The 27,567-nt window shown below is 31.2% G+C and overlaps 1 protein-coding gene and 2 long non-coding RNA genes across 4 annotated transcripts in view; 2 read left to right on the top strand and 1 right to left on the bottom strand.

Moving 5' to 3' along the window:
* The window catches only part of LOC118191269 (uncharacterized), a 435,608-nt gene that overhangs the window by 178,724 nt on the left and 229,317 nt on the right, over positions 1 to 27,567 (top strand). The gene's annotated exons all lie outside the window — the stretch shown is intronic.
* Positions 1,998 to 24,224, bottom strand: LOC146993385 (uncharacterized). Its single transcript, XR_015038555.1, has 3 exons — positions 24,028 to 24,224; positions 14,119 to 14,263; positions 1,998 to 2,269 (listed from the first exon to the last, which is right to left on the bottom strand). It is a non-coding gene; the product is annotated as an uncharacterized LOC146993385 (long non-coding RNA).
* LOC118182728 (homeobox protein Hox-B4-like) overlaps positions 24,320 to 27,567 on the top strand; it is a 45,859-nt gene continuing 42,611 nt past the window's right edge. The window contains exon 1 of the mRNA XM_085807788.1: positions 24,320 to 25,108. Within this exon, the coding sequence (XP_085663914.1) occupies positions 24,328 to 25,108 (781 nt within the window). The 5' untranslated portion in view covers positions 24,320 to 24,327. The remainder of the gene's footprint in view (positions 25,109 to 27,567) is intronic.

Genomic DNA, 27,567 nt, shown 5'->3' with positions numbered 1-27,567 from the left:
AAGTTCAGACGGAGGAAAATGTGATAAAAATGGTGATATTGATTTTATTTTTATTAATTAAACTATATAACCTCAAAGACTACCTGAAAAGGGTTTTCAGATTTTACTGCAATAACTTACCCCAGTTTTACTCTCAACTTCTGAGTTTTAAAATTAAATAGAGCATTTTAAAATATCTGTTAACCGCATAGTTTATGTGTAAGTATAAAGGTGTACGTATTCGTCTAAAGCAGTTGTAGTTCATTTACATGCGAGCCCACCAGCGGCAAAATCGCTGAACACTGATAGCTCGGTCCGGGGTTCGAGTACCAGCTGGCTGCATGGGCGCTTTCGTGGTTTTTCTCCATGTGTAACGTGTATACGAATCACTTTCTCTTAGAAAGTTCTCCACGAAGACATCTTTTCCCTTACTCGAGATAGCCCTCGATTAGTTTGTCATAATCAAATAAACCAACCGGCCAATCCTCTACATGCCTAGACATAAAAAGGGGAAGAAAAAGTCAATTTTTAATTAAGTTCATAATTAAGTTTAATTATCAACATTAAATCCTTATTTGGAATTGACCATGTTTCAAAACCATCTTCTTAGCAGTTTAAGCATTGATTGTGAACTATTCGTTCTTTGAATTGCATATGTTTTGAAAAGTTCATTCTCGGGGAGACAAATGACTCTTTCTAAGAAAATTCTGTTTTAGTTATAAAGATTTGAAAATGCTGTTAACTTCTTTTTCCTCCATTTTGAAACATAAGATCTGTCTGAGTATTTTTAGTCCGCATCTAAAAACGATGATGATGCTAAAGTTAGATTACTCCACCATGTCACAAGCAATTTTATTTAGAATTTATTAAAGTTTATTTCAATTCATGCATCTGTTGATTGAATTTATGCACACATTACAGGCAATATATCTATGCTTTCGAGTGTGATCTTCGCCTTTCTCAAGCAAATCGATGTGAAGCAATTCTTCACATTTTTTAAGTCTGAAGAAATTAGGTACAAGCCTGATACCAATAAATTATTATCACAGAGCTATCGCTACAAGCGTTGATATTCATAAGTTTAAAAAACCAACTTTATTTAATCTAATTTACAAATCTGACTATTGGACTTAATTTCCGTAAGCTTTTACATGCAAATTAAAATGCAGAATGAAGTTAAAAAGGCAATAAAATAATAATATTAAAATTTTAATATTTTTACAGATTATAAAAATTGAGATTATTCTTACTTCAGGGAGAGAAAAGTAATAAACTAGGACAACAAATTATTCAATAAGTTTAGGATATTTAACTTATCATGCTCTAGTTTTAAGCATTTTATTAAAGCGAGAAAACTGTGTTCATGTTTTGTTAAAACCTTAATACTTTTCAGCGACTTTTATTAGATTCTGATCATTCAAAATTATTTTTTTCTCCCTTACCAGTTAGTAAACTTTAGAAATTTGGGCTTTTGTTAATGTGGAGAAGAAATGACTGAACCAATTAGCTTGCAGTAATTTTTTTTTTTTTAAACAGAATTTATTTTGTATTCAGTCATGTAAATTATTTATCTTTTAGACAAGCCAGGGAAGTTCCTATGATGATTAAAAAAATATTAATAACAAGCAACTACTTAAAAAGTCTTCATTTCAGAATGTAAAAGGAAAAAGCTTGTATCTTATATATTGTAACGGGGGAGGAAAAATATTAATAACAAGCAATTACTTAACAAATCTTCATTTCAGAATGTAAAACGAAAAAGCTTGTATCTAATATATTGTAATGGGGGGGGAGAGGAACACTAAAAGGGTTCAAAGATCCATTCAGAAAAGGCAATATTTTTATTTATACGAAAGTTAATTTTTAAATGAAATGAATTTTTGCACTTCTCCGTCTAAACGTATATATGATATGTAAACATCCCACTTGACTATTACACAATAATAAGAACTTGCACATTAATAAACATAGATTTCAGATGAAATTTTAAATTTGTTTAAAATCCGATAGAAACGATGTCTACTTGAAAAGAAACTTTATTATTTATAAAGAAAACTCTTTCAAGTTCAAACACTCATCGAAATAAATTGAATTAAAAAACATAATTTTACTTCATTTTAAACTTGAATTTGAAAAAAAAAATTCATAAGTTCTACGTAGTTAAAAATTAACTAAAAATACAAAAACAAAGTACATTTTTATGTTGAACAGACTCATCTTTTTAATTACATTACTTTTTTCACTTTTATGGAGTTCTTCTCTTCTTAAACTTCTTTGCTACTTTGGACCTCTACATGGGAAAAAAAAAAAAAATCAATTCCTGAAAATAAAAAAAGTTACTAAAATAACGACTATTATAAAATAACAAAAATACATGCATAAAATAGTTGATTGATAGAACTTCTCTGAAATGAGTAATAACAGGTAAAGGGAATTGATTCATTTAAGTGTTAAAATAAGCAATATTTATTTATTTCATGTGTGTTTCCTTTTATATTTTATCTTGATGAGTAAGTAAGCAAAGTTAAATAATAAATTAAATTAGTCAAAGTGAAACAAAGTTATATATCATAATCCTTTATTCGATTTACAATATGCGGAATTCAGAGGTGCTAAAAGAGACGAGTGGTGTTTGATCTGTGTTGTCACATTATTAAACTCGTTCTTCGAAAGCAAAAACAGAAATTGGTTTGAATTTACTGCAAATGAGAAAATTTGTTGCATTTCTGGCTGATTTAGTTCAACATTATATTCTAGAAGGATAAATTGATTGTCAGATTAAATGAAACCCATGACAACGGCCATTTCTGCAACACGTACCTAGTTCTTATTCGCCATGATTTTTTCGCACAAATCTGATATTAAAAATAACAACTAAATAAGTAAAATACGTAAAGCCAATCTTTCAAATTTCTTGAAGATTTTGAGTTCTGCAGAACAATTTCTAAACTCTCGAGTTAAGAAATACCGGCTTGTTCGTGTTTAGGAACAAGCACTTTGGAAAATACACTTTGGAAGACTAAATAAACAAAATAATCAGCCCTGAAAAGTTTCTCAAGGGGCAAAAGCAAATCTTGGAACTCTTCAGTGGGATGAACTACCAATCAGTATTTCAAACACATGCAGAAAACTCCGAAATTGCCAATAAATATTACTTTGTTTGTTTGTTATCTTAAGAACTTGCAATTAACTAACTTTAAAAATTGCATAGACTACATAAAAAAATCAAATAATTATTCGTTCAAATTTTGTTGGAAAAATCCAAAACAGATATATAAGTGAAAGCAGTTTAATTACATTCATAAGTATTCAGCTTGTAAGAGACATTAGGAATTTTTTGGAAGCTGGAGAGATGAAAAATATGCAACCTCCTTCGCCGGGAATCGAACCACGGACCTCTGGAATACCAGCTCAGCGTGCAAAACAACTACACCACGAAGGACGCTAGAAAATTGGGAGAAATACCTTATATACTCCCCTTTTATTAAAGGGTGATTAGGGTTTTAGGGAACCTATTCGCCAAATCCTGTGTGTGGAGAATCATCATTCACAACCCTTAAGTTCGGGCGCCACTGTAGAGACATTAGGAATTTTTTGGAAGCTGGAGAGATGAAAAGTATGCAACCGCCTTCGCCGGGAATCGAACCACGGACCTCTGGAATACCGGCCCAGCGTGCAGAACCACTACACCACGAAGGACGCTAGGAAAGTGGGAGAAATACCTTATAACAAGTGTTATGTAATTTGGAATGATCTCGACTTATAAGCTATGCAAAAATTTCCAGGCACATTTAATGTTTAAAATCGGCCTCTTTTTAAACTTCCTATTAGATTACATATGCAGCTTCAAGCAGAATCTTGTCAAGAAGAGAAATTTAGTAAAAATCTAAATTTAAAAAAAAAAAAAAAAATTGTCTGTTTTATTGCGTTCAGTTTTGAAGGAACTAGGGAGGGGAAAAAAATGACACCACTTGTGATTAGAAAAGCATCAAATTCTCATTTCGTCAAGAACTTAAACCTCCCTCCCCCCTTCTAAGTATGAACCAAAGGGAAAATCTTGGATGACTGGTTTTTATTTTTGTTTTTATGTTTTTAATGGAAATTTAAATAAAAAGAAGCCTAGGAAAACAAAAACACTATTTATTTGTTTATAAAAAAAATTTATAGCAAATAATTCATGCTGAAAACATTACCTAAATTGGAGAAGGAGAAATTTCAGTGGTTTTTCCGAATTCGGAATGAAGAGATAAGCATGTTTTACGAGAATAAAACACGGAATAGAAATAAAGCATTTATATATCATACTAGCGGAAGTCCCCGATGCCAGCTCAGTTAGATTGAGAGTAATGTATCTAACAACAGAGAGAACGAAACCACTGTAATCCTTCTCTAATCATTGATCTTTGATGTAACAAAATCGAGTGAGGGTGCTTTCTTCTGTTATGAGATATTTTTATTAAAAGAAGACAATTCACTTAAATGCATTTTTATTGTAAATCTGTGCGATTTACAATATTTCGAGTTTTACCACCAGGAGCGAAAATGTACAAATTCTTTCCAGTTCCTACTCTTGAAGATGCTAAGTACAACTGACCATGTGAAAAGCAAGGAGTTCCCAGATGAACACCAGCAACTCCAAGCGATTCACCTTGATCTTTATTGCTAGACACTGCAAAAGCAAGACACACTGGAGACTGAAGACACTTGAATTCAAACGTCAGATCATACGGAGCTACGGGAATTCGTCGTATGAATACATTTTCTCCCTGTGCGCAGTTTTACTCATGACATCGTTTGAAAATACGTATAATAGCATATTACAAGTTATAACGAATGTGATGCGTCATTGTAAGGCATAAAAAATATCAAAGAAACAAAGTAATATTCAATACATGTACCACAAATGACTCCGTAATCATATAATCATATGCTATATATATCCATATCACATATAGAATTTCCATTTAGGTCAGCAAAAATAAAAACAAATACATCATTATTTTGAGCAAAAAGTACGATTTATAGTCATATATTTTTCAGCCTGATGCGATATGAACCAAAATAAAAATTTCGATAAGAAAATAAACTAATTCTCTCTCATTATTATTAGCAATGGCACGCAGCCATTGTTGCTGATATATTACTATTGCCATTGTTGCTGAGATCAGCACTGTTGTCACTCGAAGAAATGTGGGCGGAAATTAGCGTTTTAAGCGCTTTTAATTAATATCTCTGATTTTTTTTTTTTTTTTTTTTTTTTTTTTTGTGAAAAAAACCGTCGCACGTTTTTAGACGTCGACCTTTTCCAAGGCCCAGAAAATAATTGCAGAAAGTTTAATGAAGATAGCTGTAGTAGTGTCTGAGATTAACGAAGAAACAAACACGCAGACTTTCTTCTTTATATATATATATATAGAGAGAGAGAGAGAGAGATAAGAAATTTTAAATTTGTTCCATAAAAAGTTAATTTAATTATATCATTTTATGAGAGCTGTAGCTTAGACGATGACTGACAACAAAACTGATAATCCGACAAAACTGATAAATCCAACAAAACTGATAATATTGGCTTGTAACTTATGGATAACTATCCATAAGTTAGAAGCCAATATTTGCCAAGTTATTGAAACAATTGTAAATATTTAAGTCATAACAATTAAAATGTCCACAGATCTATTTTTATTGCATATATTGGATCTTAAAATCACACTTCTATTTTTGAAAAATCAATGAAAACATCAGGAGTTGAAAGAAGAACGTATAAATTTTAAGAAAATCATGCTTGGTATTAGAAACAATGGAATCGTGAGCAGTACTTGAATTTCTATTTTTCTTAAATCATTCGACTTTTTCCATCATAATAAATCGCCATGGTTACCGTCAGTTGGCCGCTTTAGACGAATTTCGGACTGGAACGGTCAATAACACGGCCTTCCTGGATTGTGTCCTTATCGATTAACGTACACAAATTTCAAATAGAAAAAATGATGGATTTCAACTTAACAATTCCATTAAACATGGAATTTAATCATGTCAGGTTTTCAATACTTAAAGCCGAAATATCTGAACATTTAGAAATTTAAATCACTTATTCACAAAAACATGCATGCATATATTATATCGCTCGCCTTAAGATGGAGGAAAAAAGAGTTTTCTTTGCCCTTCCTTTATTTATGTGCTTTGATTAATTAAACTTTCATGACAAAATGATTTCACTAACGAATACGGCAAAAGACAAAAAGGAACTTTTCGAACTGAGGTACATAAGAATTGACGCAATATATAACTTACTGTGATATTCTTCAGAAACTGTGTGTGGGGGGGGGGAGACTGCTTCACTGATGACGCTTAAACTCAGAAGCTGTTGTCTGAGATTTGTTTAAAATGTTATTCATCTAAAAAAAAGTAAAAACTGCCATATCTTTATTATGCAGCTATACAATTTTAATTTATTAATATCTATTAATTCCATCTCAACATTAGCAAAACTGTTAAATTTATTTACACTAAAACCTCCATTAACCGGACCCCCGTAAACCAAGGTGTCTATTAACAGAGCCGGTTAATCACTTTGAAGAAACAATTGGAAAAATATAGTAACATTACAAAAGGTCAGCGGAAATCAGTAACATTCGTAAGTTTTATAAGTGATTGATCTTTGGCCTTTCTTATTAGTAATGGGCATTTAACTGCTTTCTGTTGTGCATTACGGAAAAAAGTGTGGTTTACGTATGTCAAAAATTAAAGCAACGTTAACTGACAAATAATTCACAGACAAGTTTCAAAACGAAAAATAGGAAAACTAACTATGCATCTTGGTTTATTTCTGATTTCTGACTTTTTTTTTTTTTTTTTTTTTTTTGATTATGGCAAAATAGATGACGTCTCTGTGTCTAAAGGAAAGGGTGCCTTCGTGGAAGAATTTTTAAGAATTATCTCATAAGTACATTACTCATGGAAAAATCTATAACAATTTCCGTACAGCCAACCCGTTAGTCAGAATTTGAGCTTGGGTCGAACTAACAATAATAAGCAGGTTTACCGCTCGGAAACTAATAGCAATTAAATTTTGATGAAAGTTTTTTTTAATATTTAAAGCAGTGGCCTGATGCTTCTCCTACGTATCTTTCACTGATCAAAGCCTAGCATAGTCGTGCAAGTCGTGCAATAGCTGATAGAGTTATTCGACTATCTAAAAAAGTGTTTAAGTTCTTTTTCAAAACAAAACAACAACAACACACACACACACACACAAAAAAAAAAAAAAAAAAAAAAAAAAAAAAAAAGCTGTCTGATAAAAATTCGTTTAAATAATTTGACAACTGAGTAAATTTTGATGGAATTTTCGTATAACTGTTTTTTTTTTTTTTTATGGATATGTTATCTGGAACTAAAGTGTTATATGGATTACTTCTTATGAAATAAATTTTATTTAGTGATATTAAAATTTGTGCAAATATTAACATTCGCTCATTTTCAGAAATTCAAATAAAAATTTCAGTAAACGGAAAAGTGACATGAAATTTAGTCCCTATTAACCGAATTTTAGATTATCCGAATTGGTTACGATCTCAGTTATATTAGTAAAAAAAAAAAAAAAAAAAAAAAAAAAAAAAAAAAAAAAAACATCTTTGCATTAACTTTTATTACAAAACTCTATTATTTTATTCAAATATTAAAAATTGTTTGTCTTTTTTTAATAAAAATTTTCTTCGCTTACAAGTACTGACTTCGAAAATAACATGACTCTCGCTGTTCTGTAATATAAATAATCAAGATATTAGCAGTTTTAAAAGTTAATGAAATTTGAATGATAACCATATGCGAGTCTCTAGAAGGCGAAGCGGGCAGTTTCCAGATAGATTCAGTTGCAAAGGTTGCAAGTTACCAATAACTCTCAGTCATTCATTACTTACGGTAGCATGTTTTCACGGAAGAACATTCGAAACTTACATAAATCTCATTTCAGACAAATTTCATCATTTATAATAGGTTTCGTTTTCAAGTGTGTAAAAAAATCAACATATCGTTTCCGTCTTTTTAACCGAGGGTAGCAAATGGGGGCGCTGTAGTCTTTGCTGAAGATTTTATCTGCAGTATCTTACACTTAAACGGTTGTTCGGTGATATTTGCTAATGATCGCCGCAAACAGTCATTGAAGAACTCGTTGGAAATGTCATTAACGTCATGTATTAAAGATGATGAATGCCAAAAGCACAGGCAGAGAATGCGCTCGAAATCATGCAAGCTAATTGAGCCATGTTAGTAAAAGATATATCTCGCCTAAATATGTTTAAATTAATGCAATATTTTGTTAAAGATTTTGCCTGACGTCTTGAGAGTAAAATATTGACTTCAACAATTTCGATAAAAATCATTTAATGCGATGGTTTAGTTCTCTTTACCGCACGATGTCAAACTGGTGTAGTAATTAGACAGAATTAATTAATCTTATCACTTTGCCTTAAGAAAACAACTGTCAGTTTAAAATTGGTGTCGCGGCTATTTAAAAGGGATACCTGCAAATAGGAGTGGAAGAAGTGTTATTTAAAGGAGTATTTCATAACTTTTTATGAAACTAAACTTTTCTTTAATAAAGGAATTAGTGAATTTTTAAAAGTAATGTTTTTATTTTAAATTCTTTCTCCGTTTTCACAATTAAATGCCTGACTGTTGACAAAAAACCGAAATTATAAAACTAGCTGAGAATGAAGTGAGAATATCTAAAAATTAATGACTGAAATGAGAATCTTTTTTTCCCTGTTGGTGTAATTTATGTTATTTTACAATATTTTATTATTGCTTTGTCATCCAGTTCCTTTTCTTTTACACATATTTTAACTTTTGTAAGAAAATTTAAAGTTACCATGCTACATACTTTTATCATAGCTAACTCGATCAATAACGCTTGTTATTAAGATACTATTACTGTTCGCATAATACTACATTTGGCGGTTAAAATACCGTCAAGACGCCACGGCTGTTGATGAATGAGGGGATCATCATTGTTGAGGGGACCAACATTAAGTGGGTCAACATTGTTGAAAAATTCTACAAATGGTATCTGGATCTAAGCTAACTGGATCGAACAAGGACTTGTACTTATGTCGAATGACTTTTTAGTATAAAGAAAATCGTTTAGTTTATTCCAGTGCTATAATTAGTTAGAAAAAATGCAGCACAGGAATGACAAAAGTCAAGAGAAAAAGCAATTTTAAATTGGCTTACAATTTGCAAATCTACTACAAACTATAGTTGTTTTATTTTTGGGGGGGCAGGCCTAATTCGAAATTTTATATTAATCTCTTTCTCTTCCTTTAAACTTGAGCCAGTTTCTTCCTTTATGAAAAAATGTATTCTGGCTTCATAATCCAACTGTTTAAATTGAAAAAAATATATTTCTAATTTAAATTAATGTTATGAGAAACAATGGAGATTTTTCAAATACTTGATTACTCTCATAGTTTGTCAAAGCTTATGGCATATCAAATTTCTTTAAAAGTGACCAATATTTCAACAAAAGTCCTGAATAGCTCCAGATACGCTGTTATTGAAAGAATGGAGATATTCATCAAAAAGCTATGTAATTGTTAAAAAATGTGCGGCTTGAATAGGAAAGATCAAAAGACATTTTTTGCAAGTATTTTAACAGTCACTTAATTATGTTAAAAAATAATCTAAATAAGCTTGTACTTATTTGAATTGTATTCTAGCTTATTTCTAAATTTTCCCCAAAGAGAAAAAATGTGAAAATGTCTTCGTCTGATACTGAATATTTTACAATATTAATCAAGTTCATAATTTTAGTCATCTATCTAGAAAATGTTCATTTTTCATTGCAGTACCATGATGGAAATTCTCATCGATCGTCATTCGAACTTCTTTTTTCCCTCTCTGATTTTAAATCGTCTTCCTTTCCAGGATTTGTTGGAAATCGAAATCAAATTTTTCTATTGAGAGCCAATATTCAAGAGTAAAAACCAAGATAATTTATGCATTAACTTCATATTTCGTTAAATCCTTACTGTGGCTAAATTCATCTACAACCATTGCAATCTTTAATTCAGAAATGAGTTTCAGGTTGCAGTCGGTCGAAAGCTAAAGCAAAGACGCTATTAATTTTAAATGTCAATAGCTGTGTCTTGAGAGGATATCGGTTAGATCAAAACGGGTACATAACATGACCGACATGCCTCATTACTTGGGAAAAAAATCGAAGCTGCGTAATGTCTCCTTAAAGGTCGGAAAGTTCATCTATATGAAAAATATGTTTTCTGGAAAAATATATTATTCTAAACAATTTAATTGAATGAAAGCCAATTTCAAACTTTAATTGCTTATATTTAAATAGTAAAACTTTTATTTTACAAATGATGTTTCTCAAAATGTTTACAACTTTTTTAAAGTTAATTGTTCCTAGGTACTTGAACAAAGATCCCTCCCGATATGATGGGATACATTGTATTATTAAATCATTAAAATTTATGTTTGTAACTGCGGGACCACACGCTTTGATCACGACATTCACGCATGAATAGATTTTATGATAATAACAAGAAGCTGAAACGTCTGTAGTGAGAAGAAAGCAAGCCTTGAATTTATGAGTTTATTAAAATTCATTTTGAAATTTTTTAACTTTTTTCTTTTAATTCCCCCCCTTTTTTTTTTCCTTTTATTTCTTTTTAATGTTCGCGAAATTTACCCTTCCTTCTAAGCCTTGACTTTCGTAAAAGACCATTGAAATCTTTCATATTAAAGAATGCTTGATTCTGAATGTGCTTTGCATTAGCCTTTCGGTGCTAATTCCCTAATTTTGGGAGCTGACTGAAAACAAAACTAATTTAATATTATTAGAGCTAACTCCTATTTTAAAAACCTTTTTATACATAAGTTATATGTTAAATTCAACTCGAATATAATGGCCACAGGTATAGTATTACTAGTGTAATAAGCCAAAAGGCGCAATTAATTTAAAATTTAATTTAACAGCGTATTCATTCAAATTAAACTCATCATTTATTTACGTAAATATATTAAAACGAAGAAATTTTTCTCGTTATTATTGGTTTCGTTATAACCAAACTTGATATTCAAGTCTGTTTGGCAGCAACTTATAAATCGAAATAATAGGCTGATGTCTTACATAATTATTATCACTTTCAGAGAAACGTAGTTATATACTCAATGCTTCTCTTTTTCTCAAATGTTGCAAGAGGTAACATTTAAGCAAATGGATAAGCTTAAATCCCCTTTTATTTCCAAAATCGTACCTATTTTTAAAATGGTGAAACTTGTTTGAAATAAGGGAATTTTCATATTTGAGATCCAAAATCTACAGTCATAATCACAGAAATAATTCGGCTATCAACCTTCCTGTTTCAACATATCGAATGTTTGAGTGAATAGACTCGCTGCGATTTAAAATTAACTGTATACTGCCAATATTCTTAGCAGTTTCCAAGGTACTTTAATTACGAAAATACACGGTTGGTTAATTTTTGTAAACAATTATTATTTTAAGACTTGATTATTAAATTATTTGCAAGCTTCTATTTTCAAAAAGTGGTCATTAATATCATCTTCGATAGGCTGACACTGATAATTTCAGTTTCAACTTTTAAAGAGAGTAATTTATTATAAACAGCAAAATACAGGAGACATTAGTTTTTAATTTTCTGTATATATATAAATAACACACCTGAATTCCTGTATATATATATATAAATTAAGAACAGGTAAATATACATAAATGAGAAATATTTGAATCAAGAAATCTTTCTTTTAGAGCTCTAACGTCGATCTTTCCTACATTCGAAAACATCTAAATTCCTTCCTTTTGTACCGACATGTTTCGCAGCCATTCCTTTGTTTTGTAATAACTTCACTTTTTTTTCCCCTTCTTTTTTTCGGGGGAATTATAAAGTCTTTATTGGTGATCTGTTGCTTGTCCCGAATAACATCTTCATAAAAACGAAAATTCCGCCATTTGAGCCCTTATAACTTTTACATACATCTTATCTAATTTACATTTAAAATACATTTGCGCGAATAAGTTAGACTATGCTATGAATAAGTCAAAAAACAATGTGAGGCCAACATTCATTTTCTTAAATTTTGTACTTTAGTAGAAAGAATCGCATTATCTAAATCTTCTTGATTCTTTATTTCCTGATAAACTAGACGTCTTGTCTTGTTCATGAGTTTTCACCCTTTCGGCAAATAAAATGATGAAAAAAATTATGTTTCTCATATGATATCTATGATTTCTTCCATAAAAAGCATCAATAGTTCAATAGTGGACCTTACAGATACAATCATTGCAGTTGACCCAGTTTATATGCAACATTTTAGAAATAGAGAAGAGGAAATATTAGTTTAAATTTCCTGTAAAAATATAGTTTGAATTCTTGATGTTAGACGGACAATATTTGAATGAATTAGTTAAAGATGAAGTTTACAATAAAGGAATTTGAAAATATTGCCCATTAGAACTGTTCAGTGCTTAATTTGCATCAGTTAATTTCTGTTATACTGTTAACCAAAAGTAATATTTGAGAACTCTTTGTGATTATACTAGTAGAGATTTACATTTATGCCTTTTCATCCTCATTTTAAGTTAATTTTAAATCTTAAAATTTTCGAGAGTTATGTTTTAACGATGAGTGTTTTCAAAGAATAACATAATCGGAAGCAAAATATACTCAAGTACTCGAATTTATGAGCAAGGAAATTATATTATGCATTTGCTTGTTTGATTTAGGTAATCTTTTCCTTTATTCCTTAGTTGCTCTTTATAAAATTTGAAATGATGATAAATAAATAATTATAAATAAAAATAAACAAACGATAAGTTTCTTTTCTTTTCCAGTTTAAGTTCTAAGTTAGTACTCATTGAAGTCAAAAAGACTGCTCGATTTTCAGTATTCGGTTTAGATACTTGGAACAGCTTTCATATTTCTAACATTTGGAAAGTAGTTACAGTTAATAGTTAACATTCTCAGCAGAAATTATAATATTAATGTTTATGAAAACTGTTCATAACCTTGTAGAGACAATAGGTATATTTTTGTAAGCAGGAAAGATGAAAAATAGCAAACGGCTTCGCCGGGAATCGAACCACGGACCTCTGGAATACCGGCCCAGCGTGCAGAACCACTACACCACGAAGGCACGCTAGGAAGGCGGGAATATTACCTTATAACCTCAACAAGTGTTTAAATCAGAAAATAGAACAACACTAAATAACGTTAAAACTTGATGTGTCTGTTGCTGTTGAAAGAACTCTAATTAAGAGATTAATAACAGACAAACAAATCTTATAACAAAAAATTACACAGACAAATCTAGTTTTTAGGACACTAATTATTTCGATAAGTTGTGCATTGTGAGAATAAAATTAATACAAATTCCATGTCCAAGTTAAACTACACATTTTGGCAAAACTTTTAGCTACACATTTTGGCACATTTGGCATTAATAACAGACAAACAAATCTTATAACAGAAAATTATACAGACAAATCTAGTTTTTAGGACACTAATTAATTCGATAAGTTGCGTATTGTGAGAATAAAATTAATACAAATTCCAAACTTTTAGCAACACATTTTGGCAAAACTAACTAACCATACATTTCTGATATTTTTTCATTCTGATGAAAATATTTTTTCAGTCTTTCACTCCAGTTTATATAACAGGATTTAGTTATGGTGGTGCTCTTCATTGATTAGGCTACAGATTTCAACATACATGAATTTGTATAATTTTCGGTTGAATCGTCATCTGGATTAACTTTAAGATTAAGCACTTACTTCTTTGACATTTAAAATTAATATCACTTTAAGATTTTCCCTAAATAATTCTTCATCGAAAAACATATGATTATTAAATCCGCCCAGACGGTATAGTGGTTAGGGAAGTCTGACAGCGATACCGAAGGGCATCGGTTCGAATCCCGGAGAAGGCATGGTTGTAACTGTCCGTCCCTTCATAGGAGGCGATGGTGGCCCACCTATAAGTTGCCTCCATAATAAAGAGACCACCACATCTGGCCTTGTATAGATTAATGGACTGAGTTACACTGTAACTGTTCACAATCTGCCATTAGGGAAAAAAAAAAAAAAACTTATTTAACACTTACTTCTAAATTTATTCTTCAACTGAATACACAGCTGCAAAGTACTTGTGGATAAAGTTCCTTCATTCAGAATTTGCTGTAATTTAACTAAAATGCAGGATGGATCACAAACTTGTTCTTATACTCGTCAAAGGTGAGAAGAAACATTCTGTGGTGGCAGGAAAAAAACAAAAAAGATTAATGCCAAATAATTCTGAAAGGGGAACTATAGGATTATGATAGTGGAAATATAATTGAAAAGTGGGATCTAAGTAACTAATATAAGTGTAAATATGATGTTAAATGACAGTTTTTCTTTTTGAAAAATTAAGAAAACAAACAAATTGCAAACAACAAACAAACAAACACAACAGGGGCGATGTTTTGTTTTATTTTGCATAAGTATCCTGCATACTACATCTAAGTTCTAACTGTGAAAGGCATCACAACAGCTGATTTCATTCTTTGCAACTATAATGAATATCACTTTACTTGAAGGTAAGTCAAATGTTTTGTAAAACAAAGGCATTGCGGTCTGCTTTTCATTCCCTGAATTTCTCAGAATGATTTTAGCCGAGGACTGTTTTCTGTATAAGCTTCCCGAAAATCATTTCTTGGTTCCAGGAAAGTGAACAATTTGGAGTCTAGTCTGGTCCAAGTTAAAAATGTGTCATTTTAGGCGATGAAAATGTTGCTACGCTGTTGCTGAATAAACGATGAGGAATCTTTTATCTCTAGCAGTGCGCTTATCCTGTTATGGCAGCAGAGTGCATCTTGTGGCACAATGCAGAAGGTACTAAGAATGTTAGTGCATTCATATCCATGTAGCATCACCGTAGCTATCAGCTCTTACGGCCGATAAGGGATGCCTGCCTACCGACTAACCTTTACTCTCACTTTTACTGCCAGAATGGAAGTGTGGTCATGGAAGTTACTATGTTGCCATGAAAGTTCCTATGGAGTAAAGAGGCTGCTTATCATACTGAAGTAATAAACAGTCGTATCAAGAAACACTAACGTGTCTTCTTCTAACAGATGTGTGTTTGTGGCATAAACTCATTCTCAAACATCAGTCCGAAGAAGCTTATACGAACGAAGCAAGTTCCTGAAACTTGCTTCGTTGCCAAATACACCAAAACGCTTAACGAATTGTAAGACCTCAAATGCAGCACTCAACACAGGAGCTTTTGAGCTAATATTTCATTACTGGCTGATTAGTCCTGTAGTTCTTAGCGCCTGGTGACCGCAAACTAAAGCTCTTAATTCACGTGATTTGTGGTTGTAATTTCGTTTAAATGAGATTGCGTTATTAAGGACACGTTGCAGCTTTGGTATATATGAAAGACAGAATTTTTTTGTTTAGTTAGCTGTTGGTAAGAAGCGTCAGAGGCTTAGTTATGGGCGGCAACTGAATTTTTACTGATACTTAAAACATAATGGAACTTATATTCAGATGCTTATTAGCCTAATTATTATAGTTTGAAAATTTCTAAAAAGGAGCTTATTCTAAATAAAATTTTCAATTTTTGAAATTAGATTCTGTGCCAGTTGCAAAATAGAAGTTACAACTGTTATAATTTATCCGTAGTTAGACACTCATGCAAGCTGTTCACTAGATATAATTTTTCCAAAATAAGCATTAATTAATTGTCAAACGGCAAATTTAAAATTAGAGGTCATTTTTTAAATTTTCAGATTGTAGTTTAACTGATGTAATGAGTTCTGAAAATTCCTTTAAGTTTTATAATAATAGGATCAACTGCAGTAATATTTTTATATAATTATAACAGTTATTTTTAATAACTTTAGGCATATGATAGTATAATTTGAAAAGATAAAAGATTGTTAAAATAAAAAATTATTCGCTATGTGTATGAGAAGCAAAATCACCCTTAAAATATAATTTAATGGTAATAATTTTGAGTTCAGGTAATGAGTGTTGGAATTATACCACATCTAATATCTGATTCGCAGAGTTTTCATATAAATATGATAGACTTAACATGCATTTACATCTTTACTGGGGTTTTTCGGTAACAGGCTTTTTTTTTTTTTTTTTTTTCTTTTTTTCTTTTTTTGTTTAGTTCGGGAAATAAGCTTAGACTGTTTTCTTTAAATAAATAATAAACTCTCGCACCAGTTAACGCCAGGCTGAAAAACGAAGTAACGGCAAAAAAATAGGAAATTCGAATTGCGCATGTGTTTTCTAGCACGAGCATTCGTTGCTGGTGTAAATTAAGGATAATAATTTCGAGTATTTGATTTGATTTGTAAATGCATTCTTTTCCTTCGTTGTAAGAAGTAGTAATTATAATTACTAACTCGTCAAAATGCACTAAATGTATCTCCAGCATGAAAAAAACCAAGATATCATTGCGGCGTATTTTGTATACAGTCCTTAGTTCTTGACGAATCCTTGTATATGCCTTTTTTTTTTCCTTTACCCGAATTTCTTTTGCTGCAATCATACTACAGCTCCGCCTATAGCTGCGACAGATAATCACTAGTTTTCACTCAGGGTAGATCTACTCCCGACTTCTTTTATTCTTAGGACCGCTAACTCCCCCCTCCCCTTTCCCTATAATCTCATTTCGACACACACCCCTTGGCCTGTCAGTGGATTTTCTTAGTCGGTTGCTTCTGCTTCACCGGTTCTTACAACCAGTTTGCTTTCTTCGTCAAGCTTCTTCCCTCCTACCCCCTTTTCTTTTTTCTTTAACGCATTCGCATACCCCATTTGAAATCTTAACACTGTACCTTCCTCCTTACTCTTATTTTTAATTTTTTTTTTCCTTACTCGGTAAAAATAACAGTCGCATAGGCGGTTAAAAAACATAATAATGCATCTAACATCTGTGAAACTGCTATGTCGGTGAAAAAATTTCAACTGCGAAAATAATTTTGACATCACTAGACTTCACTCTCACTTGCCTCAAATGATGAGATCACCATTGGAAATGAAAAGTTATAGTCCTAGTTCCAGCCACTGGAGAAAAAAAAACTCTGTCAATAAAATATAGTAATTATATTCTATCTATTGCATTCTTACTCTTTATTCTCGAGTCACATTAAATAACTCATCAGTTACTGAATCTTCTCAACAAATTAGTATCTAAGCAATAGCAGAAATCCGGCATTTCCATGCACATGAAATAAAACGTGAATCTTCCAAGCATTTAAATAAAATGTTAGCGATATAAGGTAATTAATTACCAATAATTGAAGGCAACTTGGAGAGTATGTTAAATAAAATAGGAATCTTAATGCTGGCTACGTCTAAAACATAAGATTTACTTTTAACGGAAATATTATAGTCTGAATAATTTGAAGAGCTTTGGTTTTCATGAATTTCAAATTGCGCTCAGCTGTAGCTGGAGGATATAGTAGTTTGGGATGGAACAATTTAAAAATTTTTACTTTGTGCTAATTTTGGTGTTGATTCCTTATTTGTTTACTATTATATTGCGCAAAGTTATTATACTCGATATAATTTATAATGCTAGTGTTTCTTTCCATTCCAGAGTGATTTAAATCCGATGATTTGTAACCTGTTGTTAAACTGTAATTGATTTAAGCAATCAATAAAAAATAAAATAATGACTCTTTTATGCACAAATTACCATAGAAAACTGGGAAAGTATCTACTATGTTAGATATAAAATTAGCGAATTGATTTTGACTTGATCACAGCTATCTAATATAATAAAAAATATCACTATATTTTATATTATATTAGATAAGCTAAGAGATAAGTCGTGGTTGTAGAATGAGCATAGGTGATATGTGGAAATTTGTGCAAGAAACAGCTTTCTTTTGTTTTGTTCTTGATGTTTTGTTGTTTTTGTAAGTATTAGTGTGAGACTGAGTGGGAGCTCATTAACAGAACTGCGCGACCTTGACTTCCGTTGGAAAAACCCTAACTTCGATAGTGTGTGCGCGGCAAGAGGGTGCCCAAAATATGCGGCAAGCTGAAATCCTCTTGAGAGGTTAGTGGTAGCTTCACCCTGCACCTGTCTGAAATATTCAAAATAGTTCTTTTTTCTTTATTTTACTTTTCTTGTTTTTTTTTTTTTTTTTTTTCCTTACCTGAGCATAGAATGCTCTGACACTAATAAAATTTGGTGCTTTTATAGCAGAATTAAATATATTTGCAATACAATAATTAATAAATGCATTTAGAATCTGTTAGTGCATATTTCTCCATTAAATGTATAAACAGTCTGAAATTAGTAAAAATAATGCATGTGAATGAAAGCTTATCAGATAATTAGCATATTTCAGATATCATTCATATCTGAGCTGGAGTAGATTATAAGGCGGTTAATAAACACCCAAACATCTTGCTCATACATGTGATTACATTGGAAATTTGTATACATCAAAATTTCGATCTGAAGTCGATCTTCAAAATTCCGTGGTCAATATTATTAATATTTAGATTTATAAATTAAGAGACAAAGGTTGAAAATGTGCGCGAAAATCTATTTTATCTACACTTTGTTTTAGATTAATTTTGAAGGGAACCAAAAAAGTAAATAGGAACCTATAAAATCATCTGCTGCGTTGATTACCGCAGCTAAAAGGATTTCAATTTCAGTATTGCTTGAGCAAATTAGATTTGAATTTTAGTATTTAGTTTTTAATTCGGCATTAAAGTGCAAGAAAATATTCAAACTTCTTAACGAAATATGTTAATTCCCTTCACACTTTAATGACAGTAACCACTAAACACTTTATTTAACATAGAAAACAATATCATTTGAAAATGAGCAATAAGTTTAAAATACTCTTTTCATGTAATTTTAAGTACTTGAATAAGCTTTTTTGCAAAAAATGACTTTTCTGCATGAGGCTTTCAAATATATTTTTAGTGTTATTCACTTAAGTCCATAGATGTTTTGCGCTATCTGTAGGCTTAATCTCATTAAGCGTTAAAACGTACCAACATAAAATCTCAATGTTGGCTATAATCCAAGGGTGCAACTATGCCAAAACATTTCCACTTCAAAAATCCTTTAAAAAAAGTATTGGTCTCTAGGAATAGATCGCTACAAAGTAACTGTAATCTACCAATTATCAGCGTCTAGCTAATCATAGAGCTGTTTAACGAATTGATGGAATGGATGACTTGACAAACTAATTGCTTTCTTTTTTTCTTTTTTTTTTTTAACATTTCATAAAAAGAAAAAAAAAAAAAAATGAGGAGAAAGCCAATTGATAGCATGCAAAATTGCTTGAAGTAAAATTTGATGGTTGTTTAGAAGTCAAGTAATAATTGCTGGTGGTTCAGATAAAATCCGTGGTTCTTTACCAACACTAAACAATAATACTGTATTTCGTAAATATGGTGATTAAAAATTCATTGCTTTATCTCGAATTTTCAGATTAATTCCTTAACCACAGATTTTTAGTACTTTAATGTAAGAATAAGTGAAGAATAGTTTTTTCCATGGTAATTTAATTTAACTTCATTTTTAGTAATTTAATATTTATAATAATTTTCTTTATTCAGTTCAAATGCTGCTCTGTGTAAATGCATGTTATATACAGTCTATAAAAATTTATTATTCCCTTTCTGAATATAATTTTACACGCTACTGAAGTTATTGGTTTTAGCGAAAAGCCAATTTCTTTCTAATCCAAAGTGCATTTTTAAATGCTACAGTAAGATGATCATATTAACCTTATATAGAAAGGGCCAGGGTTCGAATCCCGGAGAAGGCACTAATAAAATTTGGTGCTTTTTCAGCAGAATTGAATGTATTTGCAATACAATAATTAATAAATGCATTTATTATCTGTTAGTGCATATTTCTCGAAAACTTATCAGACAATTAGCATAATTCAAATATCATTCATATTAACAACCTGCTCATACATGTGATTACACTGGAAATTTGTATTCATCAAAATTTCTCTCCGTATAACTTTCCGTCATTTCATAAGAGGCAAAGTAGCCCACCTATTAAGTGCCTCCATAATAAAGTGACCCCCACTTCTAGCCTTAGTTGTGGTCAAGCTGAAGTAGGCTGAGGGCCCACCATTGGAAAAAAAAAAAAAAAAAAAAAACTCTATAAAAATATGTGCGAATATTCCTTTCTTTCTACATCATGTCATCATCTAAGCTCTAATGGCTAATAAAACTATAACAGTTTTCAGAGGAATGCTTCAGATTTTAATTACTGTCCTTATTCTTTGAAATCAAATTCATGGAAACGCTCAGTTATATATACAATAATTGCACATGGAACATCAATTTCTTGCGTACGGCTCACCAACAAATCGAAAGACTTTTCATCATCTTCTAACTGTGAAATACACACATCAGGCAAAGCAATAGAAAATAATTGTTTTAAGAAAAACAAATGTAAAAAAGTCTATTTGTAGAAGATAAGAAACATATAAACAGTCGGCTGTTAAGTATTTAAAGAATTGAAATAAAAAATTAAAGTACTCCATTAATTTTTATCATGCAATAACATTATCTAACAGGACTTATAGAATCGCAAATACTTAGAATAGATTTTACAACACCATAGTCATTAAGTATGGAGTGCTTTAAAGTATAAATGACTACACTTCGATATTATAACTCGTTAATTAGAAAATAAAAGTCCACCCCCCCCCCCCGAAATTGTGGGTCATAATTCAGGGTGAACAAAGAAAGAAATTTACATAAAAAAGACATATACATTTAAGAAAATTAAAATGAAAAAGAAATTTACAATTTCATGTAGAAGAAAATTTAATGTTCTAGAAATATTTATAGGTTTTTGTTCTCTTGAATTCTGAGAGGAAGAGAATTTGAAAATTTCTACTTATATTAAAAAATAAGTGCTTTGGGAAACCGTAATCACTATTTTAAATTTTGTATGCAGGCATGAAGTACCAGAAATTAAATGAAATATTAAACCTGTTTATTTTCATTATCTTTCTGGCTTTATTGCCCTTTGAAATTTTTCTTTGAACATAATTAGCTTTTAACAATTGTCTTATTATTTTAATACATTTTTTTCTTAATTTAGTTGAAGAATAAAGAAAATGAGATATTTAAAAGTATAAAGAGATATTAAAATTTCCTACCTGTGATTAATACGAAAACAAGTATATTTTTTAAAATTATAAAAGCAAATTGCTTCAGCGTGGAAGTCCCTTAGTCAAATAAATTGATAGAAATGAAATTTTTTTTAAGAAAAAGTTTTAAAGTTTTAAGAAAAGTTGTTTGTTAGCAAATTGTCTTAAACATGTTGATACGAGAGCAGAGAGAGGGATTTAGCAGATTTACTGAAATTCTGATAATATACTGGTAACCCCCTTTTTCAGGAATAGAGTATCTTGGATTCGCATTTTCAGTATATTCAATAACACTATAACAACAGAACATGAAAGATACCTTTTAAAAGCTTTTAAATATACTGCATTGTTTATTTCTCGTAAGTGGAAAAAAAGTCACGAGAAAGCTTAAGTTTAAAAATTAGTGATTTCAAATTTCTTTTATAACATTATTGAAATTAAAACGTTTCTATTATAGCTACAAAATTATGGATTTAAATAGCATTAGTTAATCACTGTTTATAACGTGTTTCTGATACCGATATAAGTTAAATTTTTGAGCAATAACTTTTACGAACAGCAAGTCATAGTCTCACATATTTGTAAGACGTCTTATCACAACACAACCATTTGGAAATAATCTTAAGTAATCATAAACGAAAACGAAAGATTCAACAAAAAAATGCAGAAAAGTTAGTTTGTTTTGATGATGAAAGTTATCACAATTTAAGGCAATTTTCTTTTTCATCAACTCGATTGCATTGTTTATAATATACTATTTTGATCTTCAATCTCCTAAAAAGTGTCCCGATCAAAATCTGTGCAAATCACTTTTATTGCAAGCTACATATAATAAATTAAACACTATAGGAGATTATTTTTAGGGTTGGATTTATTTGCATAAATACAGACCCTCATACACGTATATATCTGCATGTGTTTACATACTTATGCATAGGATTAAGAGGCTAAAAGTTATATATACATATGTAACTTATACAAAAGGTAATTAAAATATCTAGGCAAAAAAATCTGCTAAAATCAACTGATTAATTTATCATTCGTTCATAAACTTTATTGCTCTATGAAGAAAACATTACCGCATTAATTACAAATATTTTCCTGAATAACAATTTGTAATAGCTTTTTGCTCTCTCTCTCTTTTTTCAAATGTTTTACTGGTATTTATTTATGTTAGAAATACTTTCATTTTAGTTTCAAGAACATTTGTGGAAAGAAGATATTTAAATTGTTCATATTTAAAATTTTTTTACCTTATATTGCAGTTCCATGGGTTTTAGTTTAAAGATTTTTTTTTTTTTTTATTTTGTTTTTAGCAGAGTTTTAAACAAGGCTAAAAACATAATTTTTAAATGAAATGTTGAACTGTGTTGATATAAGCTTAATGACTTTTTAAAAGCATTGGAAAAGTTTATGAAATACATAACTAATATAAATTTTAAATTACAGTTGCTTTTTCTAGCATTCTTCCTTACATACTATAAACTAAAACTATTTTAATTTTAGCTAAACTAATATTATTAAATGTGCATAGATTTAAACTAATTTTTTACACTGTATTTGAATTCCATTACTTTAGATTTTCTACTCAATAGGTTTCTGCTTATTTATCGTTCATAAAATTTCTCTGATAAAATTTAATTTTAGAATTTTTAAATTGCATATATGCAGTAACTCATATTCAAATTAAAGACTTATTTTGACAAGAGCTAAATGTAGTTTAGTTTGCGGTGTTAGTTGTAAAATTATAATAAAATATTAAAGAGAACTACTATGTGGTTCATATATTTTATTATTAATTGCACAGCTGAATAGAAGAAACTCATGCTTCGCAATTCATGATCAGCAACAGTACATCTCTGAAAACAACTCTAATTCTGAAGTAAACCTGTTGTTTTCATGCTAATATCCTAATTATCTTTTCAAAATGCGTAATTTAAGATAATCGTGGGAAACAGAATAAGTGAAAGAATATCAGGAAGAATGAATATAAAATGCAAAAACTGCAGGAAAATTTAGTGTTTCCTGTCAAATTCTTTGTTGATTGAAGTGAATTAAACAGCTTTATTTAGTCTTAAAAAGTAGATAATGCTGCAAAAAAATAATTAATATATTGTAAACTAAATATTATTTTTGTTCAAGTATACGATTTTAGTACATAACAGAGATAAATTCATAAATAAGTCTATAATCCCATAATTCATAGTAAAAAATTGATCAAATTCATTTTGCTAAATACATTTTTTATTTCAAACATGAAAACATGCCCAAATGAATTCTAAGCTGACTTTAGTATATTCGCCAATTTCTTAATCCAGTCACGTTCAATAAACCTCGATTTATTTTATTTTGAAATGCGAACTGCACTTATTGGCAAATAAAGAATATAATGGGATATAATAAGTCTAATGTTCGTTCCTAATTTGGTTTGCTTCGTTTTAGCTATTTTTAAAATGTATTATTTTGTACATTAATCGACTATTTAATGTTATGAACGAAAAGATGTACCGTGTGTTTCACTGATGACAGCTAAAAAATTCGAAAGAAATTTAACACTGAAAACTAATGTTACGTATTTGAGTGGCCACATTAAAAAAAAAAAAAAAAAAAAAAAAAAGTATCTTTCATTTATAGCCTTCCGTTTTCCTTTTTGACATATCTTTACCTATGTTTTATTAACTCGTGCTTGAATCGAAATTCTACCAATTTTGGCATGTGCGTTCGAAAAGTATTAAATTAAAATTGGTTCGCTTTTCCTTTGACATTTTACACTAGTTTAGTTCACATTCTAAGAGCGTAAAAGTAAGGGATGGTAAGAGCAAAGAATGAAATAAAGAAAAAAGAGAGAGAGCACTGTACCTGTTTGCGGCTTGGAGGGAGGTGGGGGTTCGGGTCCTTTGGAAAGTTGTTGCCACCCCTCAGCGGCGAAAAAGGGGGCGCCACTGGGACCAGCGGGCAGGCACTCTATAGTGCGTGCATGCGAGCGGCACCACACAAGCAATGGTCTAGTAGCTGTGGTCGGTGCTTGGAAGCGGACTCTGTCTTTGGTGCCTAAATAGTAAAGGAAGGTTCTTTGGGTTTGGGCACGTTTTTCAGGTGTTAGCGAGTGCACGCCATATTGTAGCGCAATGTGTCCCCTATCATCGATCATCCTGGCGTATGCTCTCCGGGTCATCGAGGCGGCGCGCGGTTGGCGGGCGCCCGTCACGTGATATGCTAATGTTCTTCGACGGGCGGAGTCAGCGCTCAGTTAAACGACAACCCCAAAGAAAAATTATTTCCATCCAATTCATCCAAAAATTAATGATCATGAGTTCGTATTTGATGAACTCTCCCGCTTATACTGATCCCAAATTTCCACCGAATGAGGAGTACTCTCAAGGGAATTACATTCCTAGCCACGGTGGGGATTACTACACGCCGTCGCATCACCACCACCATCATCCACACCATCAACAACATCCACACCATCAACATCACCCGCCACCACCGAGTCATCACCAACATCCCCAGCAACATCATCACCATCACCCATATGCCGGTTATCCACTATCGGGGCCCGTTGCTTACGGACAGGAAAATGGGAGTCCCGTATATGGATCGCCGACGGCGGGACAGCATTATTACCGACCACCACCTCCACCGCCCTGCGGAATGGGGCCCGTGTCGCCCTTGCCCCGCACGCCCACCTTGCCTGTCGATCACGTCCCCGCGACTAGCCTCAGCCCCGTGCCCCCGACGGGCCCTTCTCAGCAGCAGCCGTCGCAGCAGCAACGGTCGCCGGTATCTTCGCCGACGCCGCCGGGATTGCAGAGAAATCCGCCGCCGTCCCAACAGCAGCTCGGGGGGCCTACATCACCCGACTGTGCAATAACTGGTGGTAATGGAGCAAACCATCCCGTAATTTATCCGTGGATGAAAAAAGTTCACGTCGGGACAGGTAAGTCCTAATTTCTATAATCTAAGCCAAAAGTCTGGTTATGAGCTTAACAAAATGAAGGGGGAAAAAGAGGCGGGAAAACACAATATCACAGGGAAAATTAGGCGAAAGGAGAGCGTTCGCTTTCTATCGACGTAAAACTAGATTAGCAATTTAAAATGTCGCAGGATAAATATGTGATGAATAAAGATACTTACACAGTTTCCACGTTTCTTTTCTAAATAAAAACTGCGTAAACAAAAGTTATGTGTTTACAACAAACTCACAGTTTGTTTACATCTCTAAAAATGACATGCCAAAAATTATAAATCTATACCTTGAATACATATTTAAAAGCAAAAAAATCTGTATGTTTTTATTTATGTACTTACGCACATTTTCGATTAATAATATAATTAGCAACAGTTTTGTAATTTCTGTTTATTACATGATTAAAGTTTGAATTATGGTTATTGTTTTAACCAATCTTAAAACTCTTTTAAGATATTACTTTCACTTCATAGTAAAGATCCTTGCTAGACATATAAGCTTATTTCTACAATACGAGTAAATTCACTTTAAACTTTATCTTTATTAATATACTTGTGTATCTTTTTCACTTTCATTAGAGCTGGTTAATAGTACACGTTTTTGTGTGTTGTATAACTAAAAGCTCTTATAATTACTGAGAAAATCATAAGGGGTATGGCAAATTGTTGCTCCATGTGGTATTAAAACGCTACCTAATTGAATAGTTATATATCATATGTTTTTCCCAATGCCAAAATGTTTTACTCGTTTCATTCAACTCGAAAAATATATTTCAAAGTCGTTTCTCAGTAAGCACGAAAATTTTAGACAGTACGTTTATGTCATTCCGAAATTTAATCTAATTGCACATATGCAAAGGTTGATTGTTTACTATTTAGAAAATCATAAATCAGCTTTCGGGAATTAATTTGCCTAGCAGTAAAATATTTTGACCAGTTCCATAATTAGCTGTCAAAGTTTTGCTTATGTATCAGAAAATATACTCCTTTTAGGCCGCATTGAGTCTTACTTTTGTTTGAATTTTATTAAATTTCGCTCATTAAAAACTGAAATTTTAAGTACTAGATTAACAATATCTGCACCAAAGTTTTACCCTCCCTCTCAAAAAAATATTTTTGTGTTTTTTAGTAAAATATAATTTTATGAAAAATGGGTTTTCTAAAATTATTAGAATGGTAAAACATTTCTCGTAGATGACAAATGAAGATTTCACGATAAGAAACAGAATTAAAGGTGCAGACAAGAAACCGAATCATAGTAACGAAGTTTCAGGCTAAGATTTATGACAAGAAAGGGGGAAAAAATAAAAAACACAAATCATTTCAATGCCAAAAAAAATCTAGTGTTTATCTATTTCACGACTATCAGAGAATTTCAATTAATGTCCATAATGCAATAATAACTAATGCTGTGGAGTAGAAATCAAATGATAATAAAAATTTGACACATAGAATAGAATGCATTTAAAATGTTCAAAATTCTTGCTGAAATTGTCAAAATCATAGGTGTGGAAAGAGGAGAAATTATGCTTAAAACTGCAATGAGAAAGTCCAGACAGTGAAACTACAGTAATGTGCATAATCTCCTGAATATTTGGATTGGTTGAAAATATAAAATTTTGTAATGAGGATGTAATTTCATTATATAAATTATACGTGATGCAAAAGAAAGTAAATGTAAACAATATTTTCTCCGACCTCAGTGCTCATAGCCTAGCATTAGCAAAGTAAGTAGTGTAATATTAGTGAGATGATTGTAATGTTCGCCAGTGTCATAAGTATGACTGAACTAAGTCTAACATATAAATTTTAGGAAAAAGGGAAGAATTTTTAATTTATAAGAGTTTGTATTAAAGTGTGCAATAGCCAAGTAAAAAGGTGTAATACAACAAATTACAAAGACTGTCCTCTGAAAATGTTGTTCGTTTACACGAAAATATGTAAAATTTCTTCATAAATTCAGAAGACTGTCACAAAACATAATGGAAATAGCAGGAGCCTTTAAAGAGAAAATATATTCTATCAGTAATTCATACCATCAGATGACATTAATTTTGCATTTATTCTAAGGAATAAAATATTGCAAATCTTCAAGAAAGAATCTTAAGATAATTACTACATATTTGAAAACATAACTGTTGTGCAATTAACATTAGGTTAACAGAAATTTTAGAAGTAAACTTCGATGTTACAAAGTTTTTAACTAGTAGAAATTTAATACTTAATTGTGGAAAACCTGCATACTTATTATGATAGCATAGTGCGTCATACAAGTATCGAGAATACAGGAATAAGATATTTCGTTTTGAATATGAGGAAAACATAATGCAGCTAGAGATTATTTAATAAATGATAAGTTTAAGTATTATATGAATTTTGGACCTATCAATACATGATCTTGCATAACATAAGCCATATTACGAAGCAAAA

Source organism: Stegodyphus dumicola, chromosome X1 (genome assembly GCF_044657685.1).
Source record: "Stegodyphus dumicola isolate Sdum_Otavi_A_Nest chromosome X1, ASM4465768v1".
In the NCBI taxonomy this organism is placed as follows: domain Eukaryota; kingdom Metazoa; phylum Arthropoda; class Arachnida; order Araneae; family Eresidae; genus Stegodyphus; species Stegodyphus dumicola.
This window is presented reverse-complemented; position numbering and strand designations above follow the sequence as displayed.